At 33.5% G+C, this 18,564-nt stretch overlaps 1 protein-coding gene across 1 annotated transcript in view; it reads left to right on the top strand.

Annotated features, from left to right (window-relative positions):
* LOC123565665 (uncharacterized) overlaps positions 1 to 18,564 on the top strand; it is a 39,654-nt gene that overhangs the window by 12,676 nt on the left and 8,414 nt on the right. The window contains exons 6-20 of the mRNA XM_053533523.1: positions 87 to 117; positions 586 to 645; positions 1,260 to 1,315; positions 1,584 to 1,634; positions 3,719 to 3,775; positions 4,718 to 4,786; positions 7,276 to 7,347; positions 8,364 to 8,429; positions 9,442 to 9,513; positions 10,526 to 10,591; positions 11,610 to 11,681; positions 12,699 to 12,764; positions 13,783 to 13,854; positions 14,995 to 15,066; positions 15,717 to 15,773. Coding sequence (XP_053389498.1) covers positions 87 to 117; positions 586 to 645; positions 1,260 to 1,315; positions 1,584 to 1,634; positions 3,719 to 3,775; positions 4,718 to 4,786; positions 7,276 to 7,347; positions 8,364 to 8,429; positions 9,442 to 9,513; positions 10,526 to 10,591; positions 11,610 to 11,681; positions 12,699 to 12,764; positions 13,783 to 13,854; positions 14,995 to 15,066; positions 15,717 to 15,773 — 939 coding nt within the window. The remainder of the gene's footprint in view (positions 1 to 86; positions 118 to 585; positions 646 to 1,259; positions 1,316 to 1,583; positions 1,635 to 3,718; positions 3,776 to 4,717; positions 4,787 to 7,275; positions 7,348 to 8,363; positions 8,430 to 9,441; positions 9,514 to 10,525; positions 10,592 to 11,609; positions 11,682 to 12,698; positions 12,765 to 13,782; positions 13,855 to 14,994; positions 15,067 to 15,716; positions 15,774 to 18,564) is intronic.

Here is an 18,564-nt window from a genome sequence, read left to right as displayed (position 1 = left end):
GATATGGTTGTGGAGATTTAAATAATGCTAAATCATATTAGAATACTCTTTTAATGAGTAAAATTTTACACTAAATTCTGTTTCAGAGGAAAAGTCTCATCGACCGTTTCAGTTTTGGTAAGATCAGTTGTTTTATTATATTTTTTATCATTGTTTGCTGACTTCTGATTATCAACACATGAAAGGAAAATTCAATGCGTACCTTATTTAAAAATCGGAATGTATATCAAAATCACTTACGATTTGAGTAGGTCCTATTTTCTGTCAAGTAGCATTTGACGAAACTTTTCACAGCTGATAAATAACATATTATGTAATGTCAGATAAAATGTATATGTCAATTTGCTTGCCCATGATTTAGAAGATCGAACAGACGACTACGCTAGCCGCAGATCTGTGCTTGACTTAAATTGTTTACGATCGGCCTTCTGGAGACGTTGATTTTCTTTGTTGGAGACAGAGTTCGATTTCTGCTGCGAATGATATCCAGATCAATAAAATTACTGTAACGGCAATTGATTATTTTGCATTATTCTAAGTATTGATAAAAAAGTTTTCAATAAAATTCTTTATGAATATTTAAAGTTCAGGACGACGACAGTGACAGCGATCCGTTTGAAGTTAACGATTCCGATTCTTGTTCAGGTAAGAGTTAAATGTCATCGTGTATAAGCAATAACATACGAGAAACACTGAAAAGACGAAAGTTGTTTTGCTTTGTCTAGTGCACATCTTTCACTAAAAAGTTTAGCTTATATAAAGTCTTTATAAAATCTTTATAAGATATACCTTGAACCATTGACCACGAAGGTTCTTGTTCTTGATAGTGATGTCATCTGTTCCATTGTCAATAGTATTTAAAAGAAAATGTGAAACAGAAAGGCCCCAATATTTGTTTAACTACTTCTTCACCTCCTGCACTAGAGACCAGTGTATATTTCTTTCTATATTATATCAATAGGTGATGAAACTAAGCCTGCTAGGGGAGCATTAGTTCGAGTCTCACTAAGGTCACTAACATGACAACGCATATAACATTTGTACTAGGAAGCGGCCTCGATAGATTGATTAAAATAACTTGAAGCTTTCATCACAACCAAATTAAAATGAAAAAGTATAAACTAAACTGGAACTACATATTGAGAACTGAAATCCGAAAGTTATATATCTTTAACTTGTTTCCATCAAAAAGTGTGTTTGATTTGAATGTTATTTCTTTTTGTTAAATTTCAAAAAAACATAACAAATTCTATTTTCAGAAACTTCTGATTCTGATTTCATCCAAGATGAAAAGACCCATCTGACAATGGAACTGGTATGTTTTACTTTATCGCTTTTTGAAAATTCGACCTTATGTAATCAGACCTTTTTCCTTTTTTCTTTTGACATGGATTTTGGTCTGTAAAGTTTGGAATATTTGACCAATCTTCTCTGAAAGACTGAGAGTTTGTTTTCAATATATTAAAATGGCAAAAGATAAAATGTAAATTTAAAGGAATGGGACTAGAATCAGAACCGGTTGTTTTTATTCTATTAGATTTGCTAAGAACAAATCAATATAAAATGATTTTATGGCTTTTTAGCAAGAACTACGTACCGGCAAAGACAGTGACCTGGATTTAGACGTCGAAAAGGTTTGTGCTTTTAATCATTCAATTATGCTTTAATAAGGTCATAAAGTTTTAAACACACTGAAACATAACTGATTATTATATGCTATTTATCAAAATGATCAGACAATAATTTGCATTTTAAAAGGCAATGTCTTTATTTTTTTCTTTGATTGTCGAATATTGGCAACAAATAACACAAGCTAGAGCAATAGATACCCGAGAGAAGCTTCCAGAAACATCTTTAACTTCATGCGACAGGGGATCAATTCAACAACCACCTAATGCTTTTTGAAAGTCTTTGGCTATCTTAACAAATGATATAAGTCACTTCATGTTATGTTAGATTTCGCAACACCCCTAAATGTCGCAACCACCGTTAAATGTCGCAAGGTTGCCGGTAAATGTCACAACCACCGTTAAATGTCGCAAAATTATTTGCCGGTAAATGTCGCACCTTCAGCGTTAGATGTTGCAAAATTTGCCCACCGTTATATGTCGCAACAACAACGCTAAATGTCGCACTTCCTATTTGACACTATGACATATATAAACAATTCCATTTGTATATTTCTAAATTTTATTTTACGTAATTAACATAGATCTTCAATAATTAATTAATATGATTTTAGCTTTAAGCCCGATGGAAGTCATACTCATAAAAATTATATTCTTGGGTAGAAAAATTAACAGGTTTATGTTATACATAATAAGTGTTGTTACGTATAGAAACAAAAGGGCATTGGTAGCCCTAGATCGTTCACCTGAGTTCGTGATCTTGCTTGAATAGTCGCACAAGAAAAATATCTGTGAAATTATTTTGTTATAGGGCCAGTGTTTTAGAACAGAAATATTATGAAGTTTCTACTATCTAAATACGCTTTGGTAATGGCCTTTTTTCATTTGTAGAGTTGGGCATAGAATTATAGATGGGGAACGGTGTGAATGACACAGAAATCTATGAAAAACTACTAAGACATTTAATAGAAATTATACATTTACATCATTTGAAGAAGGAGGGGAGGGAAAGGGGGTTTATGTGATAAAAGGGAGAGAATGAGACCAATCCAGGCAATTTTAAGTAACAATTAAAAGTAACAAAATTCAAAATACCCGTCGTACAGAGGTATACATTGCATTTTCCTCCGCTGGATAGTCATCATGACTGAAATGTAAATCTCAACAAGGAAACAAAACCCATGAATGATTAATATAAAGTTTTTGTTTTTTACAGTACAAAACTCAGTAACACTGTTTAGGTTAACTTGCTGCGGGTATATAATAAGTGATACGGTTTATGTGCATCCTTTTATATGAACTGACTTAACAAGATCGGTGCAGTTCACATTACTCACAAGTGCATCAAATAACGATTGAATGTCATCGGGGATCGGTCCTTTGGTGGCATAAACCTTAGATTTTCTCATTACACAAAATATTTTGAACCAGCTTTTACTGAAATCAAACAGATTAGCCTATACATTGTATATTTGATAGAAGCCACTCGCATAGGCCCGAAGGGAAGTAATATGTTTTGACCCCGTCCGTATGTATGTCCGTCCGTCCATTAGTTAATTTGTGTCCGCTCTGTAGCTTCTGCACCCCCTGAAATATTTCGAAGAAACTTGACACAAATATACACCACTTCGACACAACGTGCATGTTTTGGATGGCTCGCTTCAAGGTAAAGACCACACTTAGAGGTCAGAGTTCGTACGACTTGTCTCGTGTCCGCTCTGTAACTTTTGAACTACTTGGTAGATTTTAAAGAAATTTGGCTCAAATGTTCACCTCATCGAGACGACGTGCAGAGTGAATGTTGTGGATGGCTCGCTGCAAGGTCAATGTCACAGTTAAGGGTAAAAGACCTTACCTTCGAACGTTTATTGCTCCACATTGCGTTGCTCTTGTTATCTCATGTTATGCTGGTAAGTTGGCATTCAACGTTAAAAGTGCGACATTTAACGGCAAACGATTTAGCAACATAGATCATACCACAGAGAAACTCGTTATTCTTCTGGTATTTTACTTTTCTTCAAGAAGCATTATGCTATACTGAAACCACGGAATGATGCTTTTATTACAAATATTTCTTCTTTTACCGACAGATACCAGACTCAGATGAGTACAGCGAAATATATACTGCAACTCCTTTGCTGCCCACGGTAAACATTTACTTCAGAATTAAAAAGTTCATTATTTTCGTCAAAAAACAAAGATTATTTCTTTTTCTTTTAAGTTTTTAGCTCGACTATTCTATGAATAGTACAGCTATTGCACTCACCCGTGCGCCGGCGTCTGCTTTCGCGTCTCAATGCGGTTAAGGTTTTGTATGTTAGCTGGTATCACAGTGACGACTAACGGGAATGGATTAAAACTTCACATATTTATCAACTGTGATAGACCGACTTACACTGCACAGATTTCATAACTCTGTTTTGCTTTTATTACAAAATAATGCCCCTTTTTTCGACTTAGCAGTTTATGGTAAAGTTTTTGTATATAAGCTGGTATCTCAGTATCCACCAATGGGAGTAGATTGAAACTTCAAACACTTGTTAACTGTCATGATCTGACAAGCAATATGCAGGTCCCATAATTCTACTTTGATTCAAAATTATGTCCCTTTTACGACTTTTTTATTCATTCAATTCACAAGGCTGTTGAATAGTCGAACGTTGCTGTCCTCCGACAGCACTTGTTTTATTTGCTGGCCACTACTCCGATGCATTTTGAAATCAGTAAATAAGTTCTCACCACTTCCTTATATAGCGATTCTCTCTATTTAAAAGCATTAATGGAAACGAGATTTTCAACAAAAGAAATTTCGTAAAAACCTTTTCATTAAGTACAGAAATATATGCATGAAACCTGATTAAGTATATAAAACCATACAATTCAAAATCATATAAAGTGATCAGAATGTTACATTTTGGACTTTCCACATTGAATTTACCAAACTCATTGAATAAAATTTATAAAGTGCTAGGCAGAACTCGTTTAATAATTTCAATATGAAAAAAATACTCATGTAATATCCACTATCTTACAAACATGAGCAAAACGTATGCCAGTACTATTGTTTAGCAATCATGGTTACTTTTCAGGGATTGGGAAGTGCTTTGTTAGAGGGAGAGCTTGAGGAGAGAAAATCACCAGAAGAATTTTCAGATAAGGTATATAGATTCAAACGTGCAGGTTTAGTAGTAAGAAGCAATTTTGAGCATTTGACCAGTCACACAAGTAAAAGTTGGCTTATGAATAGACAACCATCAGTTTTATATAATTGTTGTTTGACTAAGACCTGCTCACATCAGCTTTAGCATATATAACATATATTTATACACTAAAAAAGAAGTTTAAATGTGATGGTACAGGTCGTCTGCCAATCTTTAACCAATAACTCAGTAACTTGAGAATTCTTCTAGCTACATGTACTTTTTAAGACTTAGGCAGACCTTATAAAAGTACTTGGTCTGTAGACTTAAACTTGAAACTTTGGTTTAGCAGTAAGTAGTAGTGGTGAACATTGGACCGGTAACACAAGTACATGCTGATGAATATACCGTCTTATAAATTTGATAAATGAATAAGACCTGTTCGTGTCATACAATAGTTGTAGCAAGTTATATATTTTATAATCAAAACTACTACTGAAGGCACCTGTTATGTAATGGAACAGGTCATAACTCTGTCGTTGAGTAGTTTGGTTTGTAATTTTCAACTGAATAAAACTTCGTGCGATATGAAAAATTGTGAATATTAGTTTCTGTATTATAGTTTGACTTCATGGTATTAAATTAGGAGTCAACAGTGTTGAAAACATTACTGAATTCAGAACAGGGTTGTAGTAATGCTAATGCTAATGCTAATGCATTAATAATGCATTATTTTTTTCAAATAATGCCAAGTAATGATAAATGCCACAATTTTAGCATTAAAAATAATGCTAATTTAATGCCAAAGTTAGTAATGCTAATGCTAATGCTTAGCATTACTTAGGCGTTATTTTCTGTATCACTGGAAATCCCAGGTTCAAGTTAACTTGGTGTGAACCAGATCAGATCCAGAGATATACCACAAACCTCAATCTGAAGGACATAATCACAATATAAATGTTCAGGTATGCACAATATTCTGCCTAAATACTGATAAAATTTAAATCATATAATTATGGGCTATCTAGTTATGAAACATTTTTGAACATACAATTTTACTTAAAACACTAGCACTATTTGTTTGTAACCAATTAAATTTTCAATAACATTCACAGTGTATCTAATTCAAATTAATGCATTGAACTATACATTTATATCTGGGACAGCTCCAAAGCCCAAATTCATAATAACAATTAAAGTGTGACATAATTAGTTTTGTCAACCAAAATATCAAACAGAATCTATTGTTATCTTTTAACACCTTTTTATCAATTAACAGTATGCCACTGATAGTGATGTTAAAGACCTTAAGGCAGCTAGCTTTTACATGTCATGTCAAATAGTCTGTTAGGGAGTCATTAAACAGGTACTGGACTTTCAACATAAATGTTTTTATAAAGTAATGGTAATGGTAAAAGAAAAATTCAGATATAATATAAGAAAGTCATACATGTATTTAACTATAGATTACCTAGGTAAATACTGTAAAGCAGACTAAAGGCTCTTCATGCTACACAAATACAAAAATACTGTTCAAAGAATTTAAATGCTGCGTTTTTTTATGGTGCTGTTGGATCATTTCAAGTATTTTATACAAATTATATATAATCCCTAGTTGGTAGATTTGTTTCATTACAAATGATTGTCATGTGTAAATTGCTGCTATGAAATAAACAACTAAATAAGCACAGGTAAGTATCTGTTACTGGATACCTAGTTTGTCGCACAAGAGCTTTGTAGCTCACGTTATATGTTGGAATTATATGCAACTTTAAATAAAGCTTACCTTTACTTTTATCTTTAACTAAAACGATTAAATGAAAAACAAACAACAAACAAATAGTGATTCGATTATAACATGCAATGATTCACAAAAAGTAATGCTAATGCCAATGCTAATGCACCCTATGTAATGCTAATTTAATGCATTATTTTGACAAAAATGAGTAATGCTAATTAAATGCTAATTTAATGCCGATTTTTTCTAAGTAATGCTAATTTAATGCATTACTTTTGCAAGTAATTATTAACAACACTCATTCAGAATTCAGTTAGACTTTTACTCAGCAATAATAATCCATATTTGCCGTGTTCAGTTAAGTATTGAAGTTAAACAATCTTAATATATTTCAGACTTGCATAGACCTAAAACGTGTGCCAGTGTTATGTTATTTGTTTATGCTTTCTGACATGGGCTGGTCTTATACGTTAATTAGTATTTAGCACTATGTTCTTGTTTTCAGATTTTGGCAAACCTTATTAGTATTGAGCAATATGTACCTGGTTTCAGATTAAAACAGACTTTACTCGTCTACCAGTATTGAGCAATATGTACTCTAGTTTTCAGACTTAAGCAGACCGTATATCTGTTCAAATATTTGGCAGTACTCGTTTCAGACTTAAGCAGACATATACATGCAACAGTATTTGACAATATGTACATGTTTATAGACCGAAGCAGATGTCATATGTTTCCACGAATTTGTCAGGCATGCTTATAATTTCAGGTATTGAAAGGAGTAGAGTTAGAAGCAGAGGATGTGCCGGAGACCACATTAGACGAAGATATGTCAAATAAGGTAGTTGGGAACATACAACCTTGGTTTAGCATTCAGCAGCAATGTTGAACATTAAATTGCGTTGACTTTGTGTATCTTTAATATTTCTACTAGAAACATTGTAATAGGACACAATTTTAGCCAGTTCTGGCCCATTGTACACTAGAAAGGAAGTATAAATGTGATGGTACAGGTTGTCTGCCAATCTGTAACCAATAACTCATTAACTTGAGAATGCTTGGTACACCATTAAGTAGCAGTGGTGAACATTTGGACCGGTAACACAAGTACATGCTAATGAATAGATAGACAGCATACAGACTTATATATTTGATTAATGAATAAGACCTGATTGTGTCGTACAACATGGTTGTAGCATTTATTATATTCTATATTTACATCTACTGCTAACAAGTGTATTTATTGACTATGTTAACTATTTTGTATGCCCGAAAAGACGTATCATATGACGGCGCACGCAATATAAGCCTGAAAGCACCTGTTATGTAACTTTGATTTCTACTCTACAAATAAAGCTTTATCTGAATTATTAAAAAATGTAAATATAAGCTTTTGTATTGTAGTTTCATTTCATTTTATTAAATAAGGAGTCAACAGTGTTGAAATCATTACTGAATTCAGAACTCAGTTAGACTTTTACTCAGCAGTGATAATCCATGTTTGACTCGCACAGTACAGTATTGTAATCAACACTGTTAAACAATCTTAATATATTTCAGACTTGTATAGACCAGTGTTAAGTAATTTGTTTATGCTTTCTGACATGGGCTGGTCTTATACGTTAACCAGTATTTAGTACTATGTACCTGTTTTCAGACTTAGGCAAACCTTATATATATATCAGTATTGAGCAGTATGTACTCTATTTTTCAGACTTAAGCAGACCGTATATGTGTTTAAATATTTGGCAGTACTCGTTTCAGACTTAAGCAGACCTATACATGCAACAGTATTTGACAATATGTACATGTTTATAGATCGAAGCAGATGTTATATGTTTCCCCGAATTATTTCAGGTATTGAAAGGAGTAGAGTTAGAGTCAGAGGATGTGACCACATTAGACGAAGATATGTCAAATAAGGTAGTTGGAAACTTACAACATTCGTTTAGCATTCAGCAGAAATTTTTAACACTGAATTGGTTAAACAGTTAGTTTTATCTTACCTTTAGCATTATGTGCTCAAAGTGAGCTATTGTGATACCAATGTGACGGTCGTTGGCTTTTTGTATCTTTAATATTTCTACCAGTCACACTGTAATAGGTCACAATTTTAGCCAGTTCTGGCCCATTATACACAAGAAAGGAAGGATAAATGTGATGGTACTGGTCGTCTGCCAATCTGTAACCAATAATTCATTAACTTGAGAATGCTTGGTATAGCATTAAGTAGTAGTGGTGAACATTTGGACCGGTAACACAAGTACATGCTGATGAATAGATAGACAGCATACAGACTTATATATTTGATTAATGAATAAGACATGTTTGTGTCGTACAACATGGTTGTAGCAGTTATTATATTTTATATTTAAAACTACTGCTACCAAGTGTATTTATTGCTTATGTTAACTATTTTGTATGCCCGAAAGACGTATCAAATGACGGATTCAGAACTCAATTAGACTTTTACTCAGCAGTGATAATCCATGTTTGCCTCGCACAATTCAGTATTGTAGTCATCACTGTTAAACAATATTAATATATTTCAGATTTCAGACGTGTATAGACCTAAAACGTATGCCAGTGTTAAGTAATTTGTTTATGCTTTCTGACATGGGCTGATCTTATACGTTAACCAGTATTTAGTACTATGTACCTGTTTTCAGACTTTGGCAAACCTTATATATGTATCAGTATTGAGCAATATGTACCTGGTTTCAGATTAAGATAGACTTCACACGTGTACCAGTATTGAGCAATATGTACTCTATTTTTCAGACTTAAGCAGACCGATATTGTTCAAATATTTGGCAGTACTCGTTCAGACTTAAGCAGACCTATACATGCAACAGTATTTGACAATATTACATGTTTATAGACCGAAGCAGATGTCATATGTTTCCACGAATTTGTCAGCATGTTATAATTTCAGGTATTGAAAGGAGTAGAGTTAGAAGCAGAGGATGTGCCGGAGACCACATTAGACGAAGATATGCCAAATAAGGTAGTTGGTAACTTACAACCTTGGTTTAGCATTCAGCAGCAATGTTGAACATTAAATTCGTTGACTTTGTGTATCTTTAATATTTCTACTAGAAACATGGTAATAGACACAATTTTAGCCAGTTCTGGCCCATTGTACACTAGAAAGGAAGTACAAATGTGATGGTACAGGTTGTCTGCCAATCTGTAACCAATAACTCATTAACTTGAGAATGCTTGGTACACCATTAAGTAGCAGTGGTGAACATTGGACCGGTAACACAAGTACATGCTAATGAATAGATAGACAGCATACAGACTTATATATTTGATTAATGAATAAGACCTGATTGTGTCGTACAACATGGTTGTAGCATTTATTATATTCTATATTTACATCTACTGCTAACAAGTGTATTTATTGACTATGTTAACTATTTTGTATGCCCGAAAAGACGTATCATATGACGGCGCACGCAATATAAGCCTGAAAGCACCTGTTATGTAACTTTGATTTCTACTCTACAAATAAAGCTTTATCTGAATATTAAAAAAATATAAATATAAGCTTTTGTATTGTAGTTTCATTTCATTTATTAAATAAGGAGTCAACAGTGTTGAAATCATTACTGAATTCAGAACTCAGTTAGACTTTTACTCAGCAGTGATAATCCATGTTTGACTCGCACAGTACAGTATTGTAATCAACACTGTTAAACAATCTTAATATATTTCAGACTTGTATAGACCAGTGTTAAGTAATTTGTTTATGCTTTCTGACATGGGCTGGTCTTATACGTTAACCAGTATTTAGTACTATGTACCTGTTTTCAGACTTTGGCAAACCTTATATATATATCAGTATTGAGCAGTATGTACTCTATTTTTCAGACTTAAGCAGACCGTATATGTGTTTAAATATTTGGCAGTACTCGTTTCAGACTTAAGCAGACCTATACATGCAACAGTATTTGACAATATGTACATGTTTATAGATCGAAGCAGATGTTATATGTTTCCCCGAATTATTTCAGGTCTTGAAAGGAGTAGAGTTAGAGTCAGAGGATGTGACCACATTAGACGAAGATATGTCAAATAAGGTAGTTGGAAACTTACAACATTCGTTTAGCATTCAGCAGAAATTTTTAACACTGAATTGGTTAAACAGTTAGTTTTATCTTACCTTTAGCATTATGTGCTCAAAGTGAGCTATTGTGATACCAATGTGACGGTCGTTGGCTTTTTGTATCTTTAATATTTCTACCAGTCACACTGTAATAGGTCACAATTTTAGCCAGTTCTGGCCCATTATACACAAGAAAGGAAGTATAAATGTGATGGTACAGGTTGTCTGCCAATCAGTAACCAATAACTCATTAACTTGAGAATGCTTGGTATAGCATTAAGTAGTAGTGGTGAACATTTGGACCGGTAACACAAGTACATGCTGATGAATAGATAGACAGCATACAGACTTATATACTTGATTAATGAATAAGACATGTTTGTGTCGTACAACATGGTTGTAGCAGTTATTATATTTTATATTTAAAACTACTGCTACCAAGTGTATTTATTGCTTATGTTAACTATTTTGTATGCCCGAAAGACGTATCATATGACGAATTCAGAACTCAATTAGACTTCTACTCAGCAGTGATAATCCATGTTTGCCTCGCACAATTCAGTATTGTAGTCATCACTGTTAAACAATATTAATATATTTCAGATTTCAGACGTGTATAGACCTAAAACGTATGCCAGTGTTAAGTAATTTGTTTATGCTTTCTGACATGGGCTGATCTTATACGTTAACCAGTATTTAGTACTATGTACCTGTTTTCAGACTTTGGCAAACCTTATATATGTATCAGTATTGAGCAATATGTACCTGGTTTCAGATTAAGATAGACTTCACACGTGTACCAGTATTGAGCAATATGTACTCTATTTTTCAGACTTAAGCAGACCGTATATCTGTTCAAATATTTGGCAGTACTCGTTTCAGACTTAAGCAGACCTATACATGCAACAGTATTTGACAATATCTACATGTTTATAGACCGAAGCAGATGTCATATGTTTCCACGAATTTGTCAGGCATGCTTATAATTTCAGGTATTGAAAGGAGTAGAGTTAGAAGCAGAGGATGTGCCGGAGACCACATTAGACGAAGATATGCCAAATAAGGTAGTTGGTAACTTACAACCTTGGTTTAGCATTCAGCAGCAATGTTGAACATTAAATTGCGTTGACTTTGTGTATCTTTAATATTTCTACTAGAAACATTGTAATAGGACACAATTTTAGCCAGTTCTGGCCCATTGTACACTAGAAAGGAAGTATAAATGTGATGGTACAGGTTGTCTGCCAATCTGTAACCAATAACTCATTAACTTGAGAATGCTTGGTACACCATTAAGTAGCAGTGGTGAACATTTGGACCGGTAACACAAGTACATGCTAATGAATAGATAGACAGCATACAGACTTATATATTTGATTAATGAATAAGACCTGATTGTGTCGTACAACATGGTTGTAGCATTTATTATATTCTATATTTACATCTACTGCTAACAAGTGTATTTATTGACTATGTTAACTATTTTGTATGCCCGAAAAGACGTATCATATGACGGCGCACGCAATATAAGCCTGAAAGCACCTGTTATGTAACTTTGATTTCTACTCTACAAATAAAGCTTTATCTGAATTATTAAAAAAATGTAAATATAAGCTTTTGTATTGTAGTTTCATTTCATTTTATTAAATAAGGAGTCAACAGTGTTGAAATCATTACTGAATTCAGAACTCAGTTAGACTTTTACTCAGCAGTGATAATCCATGTTTGACTCGCACAGTACAGTATTGTAGTCAACACTGTTAAACAATCTTAATATATTTCAGACTTGTATAGACCAGTGTTAAGTAATTTGTTTATGCTTTCTGACATGGGCTGGTCTTATACGTTAACCAGTATTTAGTACTATGTACCTGTTTTCAGACTTTGGCAAACCTTATATATATATCAGTATTGTGCAGTATGTACTCTATTTTTCAGACTTAAGCAGACCGTATATGTGTTTAAATATTTGGCAGTACTCGTTTCAGACTTAAGCAGACCTATACATGCAACAGTATTTGACAATATGTACATGTTTATAGATCGAAGCAGATGTTATATGTTTCCCCGAATTATTTCAGGTATTGAAAGGAGTAGAGTTAGAGTCAGAGGATGTGACCACATTAGACGAAGATATGTCAAATAAGGTAGTTGGAAACTTACAACATTCGTTTAGCATTCAGCAGAAATTTTTAACACTGAATTGGTTAAACAGTTAGTTTTATCTTACCTTTAGCATTATGTGCTCAAAGTGAGCTATTGTGATACCAATGTGACGGTCGTTGGCTTTTTGTATCTTTAATATTTCTACCAGTCACACTGTAATAGGTCACAATTTTAGCCAGTTCTGGCCCATTATACACAAGAAAGGAAGTATAAATGTGATGGTACAGGTTGTCTGCCAATCAGTAACCAGTAACTCATTAACTTGAGAATGCTTGGTATAGCATTAAGTAGTAGTGGTGAACATTTGGACCGGTAACACAAGTACATGCTGATGAATAGATAGACAGCATACAGACTCATATACTTGATTAATGAATAAGACATGTTTGTGTCGTACAACATGGTTGTAGCAGTTATTATATTTTATATTTAAAACTACTGCTACCAAGTGTATTTATTGCTTATGTTAACTATTTTGTATGCCCGAAAGACGTATCATATGACGAATTCAGAACTCAATTAGACTTTTACTCAGCAGTGATAATCCATGTTTGCCTCGCACAATTCAGTATTGTAGTCATCACTGTTAAACAATATTAATATATTTCAGATTTCAGACGTGTATAGACCTAAAACGTATGCCAGTGTTAAGTAATTTGTTTATGCTTTCTGACATGGGCTGATCTTATACGTTAACCAGTATTTAGTACTATGTACCTGTTTTCAGACTTTGGCAAACCTTATATATGTATCAGTATTGAGCAATATGTACCTGGTTTCAGATTAAGATAGACTTCACACGTGTACCAGTATTGAGCAATATGTACTCTATTTTTCAGACTTAAGCAGACCGTATATGTGTTCAAATATTTGGCAGTACTCGTTTCAGACTTAAGCAGACCTATACATGCAACAGTATTTGACAATATGTACATGTTTATAGACCGAAGCAGATGTCATATGTTTCCACGAATTTGTCAGGCATGCTTATAATTTCAGGTATTGAAAGGAGTAGAGTTAGAAGCAGAGGATGTGCCAGAGACCACATTAGACGAAGATATGCCAAATAAGGTAGTTGGTAACTTACAACCTTGGTTTAGCATTCAGCAGCAATGTTGAACATTAAATTGCGTTGACTTTATGTATCTTTAATATTTCTACTAGAAACATTGTAATAGGACACAATTTTAGCCAGTTCTGGCCCATTGTACACTAGAAAGGAAGTACAAATGTGATGGTACAGGTTGTCTGCCAATCTGTAACCAATAACTCATTAACTTGAGAATGCTTGGTATACCATTAAGTAGCAGTGGTGAACATTTGGACCGGTAACACAAGTACATGCTGATGAATAGATAGACAGCATACAGACTTTTATATTTGATTAATGAATAAGACCTGTTTGTGTCGTACAACGTGGTTGTAGCATTTATTATATTCTGTATTTACATCTACTGCTAACAAGGGTATTTATTGACTACGTTAACTATTTTGTATGCCCGAAAAGACTTATCATATGACGGCGCACGCAATATAAGCCTGACAGCACCTGTTAAGTAATGGAACAGGTAGTCAGTCAGTCGTAGAGAACTTTGATTTTTTCTACTCTACAACTAGATAAAGCTTTATCTGAATTATTAAAAAAATGTAAATATAAGCATTTGTATTGTAGTTTCATTTCATTTTATTAAATAAGGAGTCAACAGTGTTGAAATAATTACTGAATTCAGAACTCAATTAGACTTTTACTCAGCAGTGATAATCCATGTTTGACTCGCACAGTACAGTATTGTAGTCAACACTGTTAAACAATCTTAATATATTTCAGACTTGTATAGACCTAAAACTTGTGCCAGTGTTAAGTAATTTGTTTATGCTTTCTGACATGGGCTGGTCTTATACGTTAACCAGTATTTAGTACTATGTACGATGTTTTCAGACTTTGGCAAACCTTATACATGTATCAGTATTGAGCAATATGTACCTGGTCTCAGATTAAGACAGACTTTACACGTGTACCAGTATAGAGTAATATGTACTCCTTTTTTCAGACTTAAGCAGACCGTATATGTGTTCAAATATTTGGCAGTATTCGTTTCAGACTTAAGCAGACCTATACATGCAACAGTATTTGGCAATATGTACTTGTTTATAGACTATCGCAGAGGTTATATGTTTACCCGAATGTGTCAGAGATGTTTCTTATTTTAGGTATTGAAAGGAGTAGAGTTAGAGGCAGGGGAGATGCCGGGGACCACATTTGACGAAAATATGCCAAATAAGGTAGTTGGAAAGTTACAACCTTGGTTTAGCATTCAGCAGCAATGTTGAACATTGTATTGGTTAAACAGTTTTATCTTACCTTTAGCATTATTTGCTCAAAGTGAGCTATTGTGATACCAATGTGACCGTCGTTTGCTTCGTGCATCTTTAATAATTTCTACTAGAAACACTTAATAGGTCACAATTTTAGCCATTTCGAAATGAAATCTGGTTCACGTTAAAATTTTAGGAGCTTAAAACAGGACCATAAGGGCAAGCGTCATTACCGCTCAATGCGCAGGTGCCAACGAGACGGATATTTCTACCTAGGTCAAACAAACGAAACTGTCTTATCTGAGATAAAGAAAAAAAAATCATGCCTTATGACATAAACATAGTAAGATAGTAATCAATATTCTAGAAATGTTTTCTATCTGAGTAAGGTTAAATTTGAAGAAGTAGGATTAAGGTATATCGCGCAATTTAGATCCATTGTGTTTATATCCAGACTGGTTTCTGCTATTTATCTTTCAGCAAGATTGTCCAGTTGTTGCAGTTGAGTACTCTGTTTTATATTTGTGATGCAGTAGATTGTGTGCTTTTTGACGGGCCTAGTGAATAAATCTTGTTTTATCCTTGACAATTCCTTAAAATTTCTTAATGTTTTGCAGGGAAGAGAAAGCCTTATGAATGATGCTTTGGGTAAAGAAAGTCCAGTGTCAAAAGTTGTAAGTGTTTCAGTATGTTAAATTTCTTCCAGTGACTTTTATCTGTAGTGTTCTTTATCCTAATAAACAAAAAATAAACGGCTTTTCACAATACTTATTTACGTAAAACAGAAATAAAATGTGTTACATTTGTGACAGTTATTACTGTCCAATCATTTACGTCAAGATCTTCATTCCCTATAAAGTGTATTGAATATTCCTGAAAACAACAACAACAACAACAACAACAACAAAAACACACACACACACACACAAAAACAACAAAAAAAAAAACAGATAAAAAATCAAGAAAATTTATGTGTCGCAACTTCAACTCTATATCTCGCAAGTAGTTGCATAAACTAAGACATACTGTTAACAATTCATTGTGTGTGTCTTTTTATATATATGTAACAAACTTGAACGCTCAATAGCAAAATAATATGAAAGATTGTTTGAACATTTTTGACAGAGGGTCACACAAGAAAAGTATTTGTGAAAACATTTTGAAACAGACAGGAAGATTCAACTTCATAAATACGGGTTGGTTATAGCGAATGACGATAAGGAAATTATGATACAATACCAATAAATATTACAAAAAAATCATTATTTTTTTCGAGGGGCTGGGGGATGGGGGAGGGTTTATGTTTGGCTTTTGGGTGGAGGAGTGAGGGGATTTTATAGGCAGTGAAGGTGGTGATGTCGAAGTAACATGTGATGATATCGAAATATGCAGTGAATACGAAGTCGTACGTTCGGGATAAGAGGTCGAGCTTATGAGGATCGTTTAAAGTCAGTGACCTCCAGATTTGGCTTAGAATGATCTTTCTTTCAAATAGAAGTTTAGACATATTTTGAACATTAGAATATGAGTTTTTGTTTCTAAATTATTTGAAAAATTCTAAATCAAGAAAAAAGATGACCACATCGGGAATCGAACCCCGGACCGCCGCAGCAAAATACGACATGTTCCCGTCGTCGATAGCGGAAGTAGTGATTTTTGACTTGAAAATATAGATATTTATAATTCATAATGTTCATGAAAAAAAAAATCATTTAATTTATGCTACATATCACTTACTAAACAGTTTCTCATTGTATAAGGCTGCTTTGAAATGTTGCCATGAAAACACACATAAGATTTATTTGTTAAAATATGTTAAATTTCATTTGCCTTTAAAATAAATTAATAAAGACTCGGTGATAACAGCGCCCATAGTTTAAGCAGACGAGATACTTTCATTTGGTTCAGATATTTTCGGGTGTTTCCGGTTAAGCTAGTCAGTCTGCCTGTTTATCTGTCTGAAAATTACACTCATTTAAAGCAGTTCAGTTGTTTTTTTTTACTAACAATAAGAAATACTTGTTCTCCAGAATTTTGTTTATACAAATAAGATATGTCGAAAACTGATAATTGTTTCTAATCCATAGCGACGATTTTGAAAAGGAAAATGTGAACACGGACAAAAAGAATGTTGCTTTACTATGAAAGTTTGCAACCAAGAAATTAAAATAAAGTCATGTCTATGATCAATTTAAATTGAATGTAATACATGAAACGAAATTTCTTATTACTCTGAAAATTTCTAATCAAGCGGCCCAGTGGTTTAGCGGCATGACTCATGAATTTATGAAATACGTGTGATATAAAGGAAACAAACGTTTAAAACATAAAATAATTAAGAAACAGCCCTGTTCATGGTTAATTTATGCTGAATGAAATATGTGAACATTTTTTTGATTTATCTGAAAATTTCAAATCCATAGGACAAGCGGGAAGCAGCATAGTGGCCTGGAAATACCAAAAAAAAAAAAAAAAAGGGAAAAAATCAATTTCGCAAAATTTCAGGGAAATTTTGAACGGATGCATTGCATGTATTTAGCCCGTCATCATGTGAAATTTTCAACCTGTAGATTCCATTGTTTCTATGATAAAACGAGCGACATGTACCGTATTATCTGCAAATGTCTGGCCTATGGCATATGTACATTTCTGAACGATGTTAGTGTTTCATAACCTTTTACATTGTTTTCTGAAAATTTGAGCCTAATCTAGATTGATGGCTGATTGTTTCCATTTGGTCTGACTTCCGTTACCTCAAGTAGGATTTTAGACACGGCCGTATACATGGAGCTAGGAAGATCGATTTAGGCATATATTTATATTACACACGCAGGAATCTTTAAAGTTTCTATAAAATTCATAAATGACCAGCTGAATATAAATGTATTCAGAATACCTTTATTTTATCTAAAAATACAATAGAAACTGCCACTTTATTTTAAAATGCGCACCGCAGTACTGAAGGTACTAAGAGTACTGTTTGTTTCTGGATAGTGTAGTCAGCTTTGATTATTTCTATACTTATGCTTTCCGTAAAAGGTCACTATCTCTTGTTTGTAAAAATTCTTTTAGAGATGATACAAGGAGAATTTCCATTATAAAACCGAGCTCAGATTATATGTGATAATTTATATTAATTCATTTAGGTCGATTGTGAAACAAGTTCTACAACTGATATGAATCAATGAATCACTCTCGACACTTTATTCTGGTGGAACCCACCACCATGCACTCTGGCATGGGAGAAGAGGACATATTCCCATTTTTAATACTAAGCGTACTTGTACCATTTATCATGTCTTTGGTATGACGAGCCGGGGATCGATCCGAACCCATGACCTCCCACACTCGAGGAGGATGCTCTGAATCTAGGCTATCGAGGCGGTTATGTAAATCGAAATCATTATTATCTTAAAAGAAATTTAACCAATTTGTAGATATATACATTTTTTTATAATTTATTTT

This window comes from Mercenaria mercenaria, chromosome 1 (assembly GCF_021730395.1).
Source record: "Mercenaria mercenaria strain notata chromosome 1, MADL_Memer_1, whole genome shotgun sequence".
NCBI lineage: Eukaryota > Metazoa > Mollusca > Bivalvia > Venerida > Veneridae > Mercenaria > Mercenaria mercenaria.
The sequence above is the reverse complement of the archived record's forward strand: the minus strand, read 5'-3'. Positions and strand labels throughout refer to the sequence as shown.